Source organism: Syngnathus typhle, linkage group LG11 (genome assembly GCF_033458585.1).
Source record: "Syngnathus typhle isolate RoL2023-S1 ecotype Sweden linkage group LG11, RoL_Styp_1.0, whole genome shotgun sequence".
Lineage (NCBI taxonomy): Eukaryota > Metazoa > Chordata > Actinopteri > Syngnathiformes > Syngnathidae > Syngnathus > Syngnathus typhle.
The window spans coordinates 12,317,693-12,327,862 of record NC_083748.1 but is presented as its reverse complement, the minus strand read 5'-3'; the positions used below and the strand labels follow the sequence as shown (position 1 = coordinate 12,327,862).

At 46.5% G+C, this 10,170-nt stretch overlaps 1 protein-coding gene across 1 annotated transcript; it reads right to left on the bottom strand.

The window, feature by feature from the left end:
* Positions 1-5,666: 5,666 nt before the first annotated feature.
* Positions 5,667-9,600, bottom strand: LOC133162729 (transcriptional regulator Myc-2-like). Its single transcript, XM_061292126.1, has 3 exons — positions 9,362-9,600; positions 7,672-8,213; positions 5,667-7,085 (listed from the first exon to the last, which is right to left on the bottom strand). The coding sequence occupies exons 2-3, from the start codon at positions 8,204-8,206 to the stop codon at positions 6,556-6,558; spliced, it is 1,065 nt and encodes a 354-aa protein (XP_061148110.1). The 5' UTR covers positions 8,207-8,213; positions 9,362-9,600; the 3' UTR covers positions 5,667-6,555.
* Between the last annotated feature and the right edge of the window lie 570 nt (positions 9,601-10,170).

Below are 10,170 nucleotides of genomic sequence, written 5' to 3'. Positions count from 1 at the left end.
AATAGCGTAGTGTCAGCAGCAAACCTCATCTGCTCAACGTTATCGCCTCCTCCTAGAAGGTTAGCGAGGTTTTTTTATCAGTGTCAGGTTTGCTCCTTCGTGTTCCTTTGCAACTCTTGGCCTTTTCTCTTCTCAGAACCTTGCATAGTCTAGTGCTAGTTTTTTTTTTTACCTCATAACCTGAGGTTCCTGGTTTGAATCTCAGTTGGGTTTTTCGACTTTGCCAAAACGTGTCAGTTAGCTTTGCGAAATTGCAAAATAGATGTCCAAATTCACAAGGTCAAAGTTTACATTTCACCTTTGAACTTTCTTCTGTCTTTATCTTGAGTGGCCTCATTGCCTTTGTTTCCCTCTCTTCCTCGTCTTGCACGCAGAGCTTTCCTCTAACGCTATTGGCCGACGGGCCAAACAGTCAAACACGGCCCCTCACGTGCTGCTGCATGCATGCATCAGCCTATACACATGCTGCACTGCCCGAACTGGCTTTCGATGTGCGCGCGATTCCTGGAAGTACGGCGAGATGTGAGACTGACTGACTGACAGCTGTTTTGCATTGGTTGTGATCATTTGCTCGCAACCAACCGCATCACGTTCATTGGATTCCAACCGTCGACACCTCGCCAAGAGCTTCTTCTTAACCCCAACTTTTTCTTTCATATTCTCTTTCCTTGAAGTTTCTTCCCAGTGGCCTCCCGCAGCAGTGTGCACATACGCATGTGGAAAGAAAAATGTATTTGCAAGCCTCTGAAAGGCTGTTTCAGCCTGTTGGAAAATTACCCTGAGTGCTTTTTAAGTGCTACAGAGTTGATATTGACTTACAACACACAGCTTATACATCAAGATTAGAAGGTCACTTTAACTTTATATATTTAAAAATGTCATTATGAATGACCTGGCACATCTGTCCCTTTCCAAAATGGAATGTGGCGCTTGAACACAACAACAATTACAGACAAATCTTTTTGGGTGCATTGGGTAATACGAGCGTATGGTTGAATAGGAATGCATGGCGAAGACTACCTTGTGATTAGTTAAGACGGGCTACCCCAAAGAAGGGGCGGGGAGGGGGGCGGGGGGATTAACCTATTGTTATAGCTTCTTGTGTGGAGGACCCCCGCCACCCTCACCTCTGCTGTCAAGGCCCATTGTACCCCCCAAAACAATGGCCGACGTTTGATCATGTGCGCAAGCGACGATGGCCAGTCAGGACACTTTCAAGGTGCCCGCTCAAAACAAGAACGGACAATCATGAAGAGTGAGGGGTGGTCCTCGCAGCACATTACAGAGCCTGGAAAGCCCACCCTACCCTGAGTGGCTTTTTCTATAGTGCGCTTTTTCAAAGGCGCTCTTGGCTATAGGTGGCAGTGGGACGCATTCCGAGAAAAAGATGGCTACTTCTTGGGAAAATGTTGCGGGGGGGGGGGGGGGGGGGGGGGGCATGAAGTAAATGTGATCATAGAAGTGCTATGTGTCTTGAGATTCTCACATTCTTCTTATGTTACAGCAGATGAATTCACACAGCATCTGGATTCCTTTCAAGTATGGGAAAGTCCACCCTTTTTTAAATTTTTTTATTATTATACACTGGTCAAAAGTATCCAAGTACAAATACTTTGTGACTGTCAATCAGGGTCAATGTCAATCAATTTGAGTTTCAAGTGAAAACATTCGATTCGGTTTGATTCAGTGGGCTCGTGATTCCATTCACTTGACACACGGAAAGGAGTAAAAGCAGCTTGTGGCTTTCCGCCTGCACAATAGGCCGTCCCGAGATTTGCACGGTAATTGCCACACTTAAGTTTTGCAAGATGTCATCTTTGTCACGTAAATGCTCGTGATTGAAAATGCAAAGCAAAGACATTGGAAAAGTCTCGGACATATGAAAGACTGCAGCCCCCAAAACTAATTGCATTTAGCGTATGGCACCGACGCCCAAGATTAGCGCTGCTTTGAATCCCAAATGCGAGGCATCACAGATCCCAAAGAACAGGACTCCTTTGTTTTCCGGAAGTGAATCTTTTGACCCGTTGAGCATTTCAGATCATTAACTGCTGACCCCCACTCCACTCGCTACCCCCGACGGCCAAATCACCTTTGTGCCCCCTCATTTGCAATCCCCCGGGAGAGGATTACAGCCTCAGTGAAGTACTCAGGATGGTGTCCCCACTAGATTAGGAGTGACTCCAGTTTCTTCTATGCGAGGTGTAGGGGGAGGGGGAGTTTGTTCACGGCCCATCAGCTGATCCTGCATAGCCGCATTCGTTTGAATGCCCCTGCACCCGCCCCCACTTTCACACTTCCATTTCAACGCCGTGTCTGAGCCCATCTTCGTCACTGTGGCGGCCGGACCCTCCTGCTGAGGGACCCCCAAGAGCTCACCAGGAGGGACATTTTAAGAGGGGGCACATTTGGAAGTCAAACGGATTGACCATTGTTCCTTCTAGCTATCTGTCTGTCTGTCTGTCTGATAAGAAATGACAATCAATGATTCTCACAAGAAACAAGTACGAGTGTGCAAATGCCCCAACACACTTTAATGTCGTTTCTGCCTCTATAGTAAAATCTGTCGCAAAGCTTCGATTTTTTTTTTCTACTTTATTGTAATGAGCCTCAGAAATGCCCCCAAATTGACCGCAGTGATGTCAAAGATCAGCAATTGAGCTCGCCAAGCAATATGATTCCACTACCACCACACCCAATTAAGACGCCACATTTGTGCTATAGCAATCAGAATACAAATATTGTAAAGACTTTTACGTCGCTCCGTGACAGCTGCGACACGCGGGATAGATACTTTATTGATCCCCGGGGGGGAATTCAAGTTTCCAGCAGCATTCAGACCACAGAGTGGGGATATAAAAGACAAACTGATGACATGAGCGCAACTCAGTAGGCTTCTACAAAAGCCATCCACTCACAACGGCGCCACAAAGAATAAAGGCGAAAGTCATCAAAGCAACAAAGACAATAACAAAGGAAAAAAGTAACAAGGGGAGAGGCCGAAATATTGTAAATGATCCCGAGGTCCGCCAAACAGCCCTCTTTAAAGAACACCCCAAAACACACAAAAAGCCTCCACAAACGGCTGTAAGGACAGTTTAGTTCAACTCCATACTACAAATAAAGGGAAAGAGAAAGGAGAAAAGAATCCCTTCTTTTAAGAAAGAGAAAAAGAGAGAACACCGCTGTGAGGCTGCCACTCTCGACAATGCCATCAAAAAGACATCTATCTATCTATCTATCAATCTACCCATTTTTCCATCTATTTTTCTATCCATTTATCAAAACTTGGTCATTTTTCATGCTAATTTGGCAACACATCACCTCAGTCTGTTCAGATCAGGCGTGCACAGTTGCGCACTCTTATCTGTCACTATGTGAGTAACATGTTGCACGTGAGTAGACTCTATTCATCCGTATAGTCCACTGACAAATGTTTCAAATTGTTCATACACATGTGTTACGCGTGTGTGTGCGTGTTGCAGCTGTGTGTGCGCTCATCAGCAGAGCGCTGTTGTGGCTGTTACCGTTTGGCGCTGCCTTTTGCTAGCATTAGCTTTGCATTATGCTTTAAGACCTGCAAATATAACATCTCACTTGAAATTCATTTTACGGTGAATAATTTACGTGTGATCATGAGTAAGAATTCATTTGATTTTGGAAGACCAACATGTCCAAATCACGTACATCTGATGAAAAAAATGTACAGTAGAAATGATATCAAAGCAGCTGTGTGAAAGCAAATGGTCCATTCTAAGCTTGCCTTCTGCACAAACGAGAGCCATTTTGACAGATGTCGGACCCTCACGTTGTTTTTGCAACCCCTTTGTGGGCATTTGCCTTTTGCTAGCGTCACCTTGAACCTTAAAGAAAGCAAATGTGAAGCTGCTGCCGTGTTTGTTGCGACCGACGTGTGAATGGTCACCGCAATGACGCAGGGACCAGGCGGGACTTTGGTTTGATATGCAACAGACGGGGCCCCCAAACTACTTCAATGTCAACAATGTCCTCCGACTGGAGCTCTGCTTGCCCACATGCGAGGGCATCGTTGTTGCAATTGTTTTGGTGCTTCACTCAAGCATGACCTAACGGAGATGTGCTAGCCCACACGCCCTTTCCTGCACACACTTTTACTTGTGGGTCTGACTTGTCTCTGACACAGAGAACAAGGGTGGGGTCTTTTTTAAGGGAGCCCCCCCTTCGTTCCTCAGCTTTCGTTCAAACTATACTAAGACAACAGCAAACACAGCTGGCCAGGTTTTCCCCTAAACAAGATGGCTGATCATCATAGGGGTGAGGGGGGGGGGGGGGGGGGGTATTAGCAAGGGTTGAAGGAGCCCAAAGTGGGGGTTGCCTGTGATGATGGTGGTGGGGAGAGTATAACAGTGGCTCGCAGCAGTAACACAAACACTGCATCAGTTTCGATGATCTATCTTGAAACCCTAATCCTAGTTTGAAACACTACTTTGACACCCTACTTTAGAACCCTAATCCTAATTTCAAAACCTACTTTGAATCCCTAAACCTAATTTCAAACCCTAGTTTGAAACCCTAACCCTACTTTGTTTTGATTGGGGGAAGAAAAGAACTATGAATTTTTACTTTTTGGAATGATGCATAAAATTTCCAAGTTCATTTTGAAATTTGTGAACTGAACCCGTTCATGTAGAAAATCAACTTTCCCAACACTGATGTTGCTATTTTGCGCATTCGGCCGATTCTGCTTGAAATGACAAAGGCCGCTCAAATGAGAGGCGTCGGCTCAATGCATGCAAACTAGGGGCAGCACCAGGGAGCCCAAAGTGGCCAAGTTTGGAGGCTGCAAAATTCCCCTCTCACGTCACACATCTCGCTTTCAAGTGAAAAAGACGAAAACTTACGTACGGCACCTGATCGTCTCCGAAAAAATAATCATAGTCTGTCATTTTTTTTTAAAAACCCAAACTGGTTTCTGACAGAACAATCTTCTTAACAAATGTTAAAAAATGATGGAATGTGTTGTTGGCTCAGGCTTGAGCAAGAGTGAAAACCACTCGAGAGTTTTTTTTTTTTTTTTACAGCATCTGATCAGTTCACTTGCTTGTTATCTTAAAAGCTGACTCTCACCTTGGCCTACATAACTCTCGCACACACATGGCAATGCATGTTTGCACAATCCATGATTGTCATGTCAGAGCAGGCAGGAGCTTCACTCACACTTTGGTCTCCTGAGACCAAGCTGGCAAATCTTGTTTTCCTGTTCAACCAGGAGAGGAAAAAGGTGAAAAGTGCTTCTTGGGATCATGTTGGATAGTTTGGTGCTTATCATTTTCCTCACATAAAAAGAAATAGCATCAGATTTTACTGGACCACAGTCCAAAGTTAAGGTCACGTGAGGTCCTAATTTCATCAGAAAAACAATCTACTATGGAAAGACAATCAAAGTTCAGACACATTTCTAAATCAATGTGATAAACGTCAAAACTTCTGTAATCAAGTCGTCGTCTAATGATGAATGGATTAAAATTATAAGAAATTCTACTGCAGGAATGACGTCCCGATTTTATGATAGAAAAATAGAATTAAGTCAGAATCCATACAAATTCATTTTTCAAAGTGTATCTAACTTGGCCTATTCTGAGCTACGCACAACAAAGTACAAGTGCAAGAGCAAGCGACAACCGACATGAAGTGATACCATAAAAATTTTAATTCATAGGCAAAATCATTTAGTCGAAAAAACACATGGTACATTTTGGGAATTTCATATTCTTACATTCCTGAGGGGGAAAAAAAGGCACAATACAAAACCGTTGTATGTGCATGTAGAGAATCCATGCAGGCACAGTTCCCAACTGTCATTCTTTGATTTAAAAAAAAAAAAAGAAAAAGAAGGTGTTGACGAAAAGAAAAAAAAAAAATCACTTTTCAACTACCAAAACTAAAACAAACAATTGAAGAAAAAGAATAAGCACAACTTAAAATAATTTAAAATACAATAACAGAATGGACATTGAAATAAAGAAAAAAAATAATGTACAGGTGACAAAGGTGGTCACAGGCGGGGCTGTTGAGGCGGAGGTAGCTTTTTGCCCAAAAATGACGGACACAAAATTCTAAGAACTCGAGCTGCCCCAAAAACACCCAAAGGCCATCAAAAGGTGTGGCGGCGGAGGGATTGGTGGTTGCTATGGCTACAAGACATCCTGAAGACATGACTCGCAAATTTGGCCTTTGGCGTGAAAGTTCAAGATGAAGCAGTGATGAAGCGGGGCTGCCTGTAACACCCCCCCCACCCCAATATGCCCAGCCTCATTTTTTGCTTCATCCTGAAATTCCACATGCAAGAGTGCCGACCTTTGCCGAGACGTGCAGGTTCAAGTTTCACTAACAAGAACTGACCTCGTTCATCATGTGTGCGTATTTTAACAGTCAGCAGTCAAGGCATCGCAACGTGTGTGTCTCAAGTCCACTGAAAAGTCTGTCTTTGTGCATACACGTGCTCCTCATTCCTGAAAGCAAAATGTCAAGTCATTTGTACAAAAAAAAAAAAAAAGTCTCATTTTCTTCCATCTTTCACGAGCGTGCGAGTGTCCGGAGTTGCCGCAGCCGCGCTTTGAGCTGCTCCTGCTTGGCACGCAGTTTGTCCCGCTTGGCGTGCAGCCGACGGTCGTTCTCCTCCAGGCCGTGGATGCAGTCCCGGGCCTTCTTCAGGATGACCACCTTGGAGGCCTTGTCGTTGCGGGACAACTCGGGGACGTTGTCACGTAGGTGCACAAAGCAGTTCTTGAGCTCGTTGCGCCGCTGCCGCTCCATCACATTGTGCGTGCGCCGCCGCTCCTCCTCATCCTCTGTCTCGGCCGGGTGGCGCCACGACGCCTGGTGGTGGCGGCGGGTCGACGGCAAGGCGTGATGGGCGCGGGAGCGTTTGTTGCACGAGGAATGCGGCGGCGGCGGCGAGGCCGGGCGGGGGGCGGCGTAGTTGTGTTGCAACTGGATCTCCAGGTGGTGGCGCCGCAGAGCGCAGCGCTCTTCCTCCTCTTCCTGCTCCTTCTGCCGGCGGGCCGACGAGCAGCGCCCCACTGTCACCACGTCGATCTCCTCCTCTGAAAATTCAAAAGTCAGGACTTTAACACAAAAGTGGCCCAAAAGCTATTTCAAGATGTTTTCAATTCAAAAATAAATAAATGGAAAGGTATTTTAATGATAAAAAATATAGTAAAGAAATTAAGTCATGAATAAAATAAAAATACTGATTTAACATGTTTATTTCGATGACCTCAAATGTTCTATTTTAATCTATAATATTCAAATTGTTTTTAATGTCATTCAGAAATCTGTAAAACAAGAATAAATCTAAAATATAAAGTGATTTTATTCATTCAAAAAATTTGAAAGAAAAACTTTTGATTTTCATGATAGAAAATGAGTCAAATAAATTCAACGTTGAACAAAGGGGTTCACCACTTCCTGTGTGGTTAACAGTCAGTAATGCCGGAGAACTGCATGAGTCATGACATGTTCATGGACGGACGGAGCGCACGCGCACTCCCACACTTAAGCTGAGCTGTCAGTCACCAGCTCAGACTCCGCCCATACCGCCTTTAAAAAAACGATTACGTTGGCAAGCATGTGTGTGGTGTGTGTGCGTGCGTGTAGGCATTTGGAAGAGCAGCGAAACTTTGGTCTCACCGGAGTCGCTGGACGAGTACGTGGACACGTCCCCTCCGGCAGAGTAGTAGTCAGACGTGACCTCCGCCGTCTCCTGGCCCCCCAACAGGTTCTGGCAGTCCAGCGTGGAGCCGGCAAGCCCCTCGAAGATACTGCCGTCAATGTCGGAAAGCAGCGGGCTGGAGCCTAGCACGGCCGCTGCCAACTTCTCCTCCGGGCACTTGTCCGATGCCAGGCAGCGCCACAGGCTGTCCTCGCCGCTCTCCTCCTCCTCCAATGTAGGGGAGCGTGGCGGCCCCCCTCCCCCGCCACCTCCCTCCTTGTCGTAGATGAAGGCGCAGTTCCAGTTGAGGTGCATGTCATAGTCCTCCAGCAGGATGTCGGACACGAAGCTCAGTTGGTCTCCGCTAGAAAGGGGCTTAGCCGTCCCGGCGGCGCCCTCCTTCATGGGGGGCGACTGCAGGTCCTTCATCAGAATTTGGCAGATCTCTTCTTCGTCAAACAGCAGCGGCTCCGAGCAGAGCCAGTCCGGCGACTGGGCAAAGCTTTGCAACATCTTCAAACTGCAGACAAAAAAAAAAAGAGAGGGAATCACAGTTAAAATCTTAAAATGCAGAGAAGCAAGTAAATCCAAGAGTGAAAGTGAACTCGACGAAAAAAGTGAGCTTTACTCGAAGTGGGCTGCCTTTTCTCCATGTTTACATCACTCGGGCACCACCCACTCCTTTCATGGCCGCTAACCCGTGAAAGAAGGCCACACCCTTTTCTCACCACGTCAGAGCAACAGCTGGAGAAGAGGGGTGGGGGGCAGCAGCACCTTCTCGCCACAATATACGCTTTCAAACAAAAACTTGAAAGAGGTCCAAAGATGACAACTTTCACTTTGTACACGCGCACACTCGTGCACCCAGACGCATTGAAGCCACCAGCGCGTGTCCGCAGGGCGTGGAGGTCATGTCACAATCACATGCTGCGTGGATGGATGCGTTTCATGCTCGCCGTGGACAAAGCCACACTGTTTGGGGAAATGCATTTAAGACACGCAGACACACGAGTACTACGTTTATGTATCCGGATGAATGGAGGTCCAATTTTTTTTACGCCCTTGTGTGCAAACAGGATGCACGCGTAGAGTGTATTTGTCAAATGTAAAAGTTTCACCAAAACACGTCCACGCCGATTTTCTCTCCATGACAAAACGCGAAGCCAGGTATCGCTTAGTTTGCATAGAGAGACGCAGTTTCAGAGCAATGAAGGAGCGAGGGAAAAAAATGCGCATTTTCTAATGAGGGTTTGGCTCCTCCGCAATGACTTACAGAACGCCCTAGTGCGGCGTGAAACGGGATCCACGTGTGCGACTGCGGGGCAATTTGATGGCGTTTTAAGCACAAGAAAACGACGCCGAATTCCTTCCCAACAGATTAAACAAAAAACAGATTTTGAACAACTTGCCGAGCGTGGAGTGGATTAGAGTAATCAAGCAGCTTGTGAAAATTTCAGCCTTTCCTAGATGGGTTTCGACGCAGACGACACCCAGCGGCGCGTTTACGCGACACATTTCTCGACGCGGCGACTACCGTTTAAAAGCCACGCTCCATGTTAACACGCGTGGGGACCGGGCTCCGAAGCTTTTCCATCAAGCAGCACCGGTTGTCGTCAGTGATTCTATGAACCTACTCGACGCCAAGACAAAAAAAACGGGCGTTCTTACCGGCAGTTGAGCTTCAAAGAGACAGTCGGGTTTCAATAAAGTGGAAGAACAACATCCACGGAGGTCAAAGTCCGAGCAAAAGGAACGGCCCGAGGAGAACGGCGACTACTTGGCGGCGAAGACCAGTTGCTGTTGTGTAAAGTTGAACCGGGACATAGGAAGCATGGTGCGGGGAGAGTTGTCCTGACCGACCGGCTAGCTGTTAGCACACAAAGTGGGTGTGGCCGACGTGGCCGCAGCGCTTTTATGGGCGCGGCTCGCCGGTGTGCGTCCGCAGACAAAAATCCGCGCCAAATCGTTACCCACGACGCACCGACCCAGTACCGATTATTTAATCATTGGCATGAATGGGCATTTGCATCGGGTCTGGGCAGGAACGTGTCAGGAGAAGCGGCACCGTTGAATCTAGCGTGGGAGCTGGGTCTAGTTCGTCTCGCCGGCGCAAGGATACTGGCGCAAGCTGCGATTCAAGGAAAAGGATGGCGGTAAATGTTAGCACGTTTACACGTGGACCGACAGAAGAAGCCGGGTGTCTCTCTGCCTGTCTGTTGGTCGGTCCGTCTGTCTCTCGCCAACGCCTGTCTGTTGCTTTCGTCGTTATTTAAAGTGGCAGTACTTGACTGAGCACCATTGCAACACCGCATGCAAAATATCATTCAAAGTATATTTAATAAGTCAATTAATAAGTAAATTGTTGTGTTTCTATTGTGAATTGAAAAAAGTTGTACATGTTATGTTTTTCAAAACAAAAGGTTTTGTTAAAAAATAAATCAAATAAAGACGAAATTGAAAAAGCAAAAGTGTCTAGA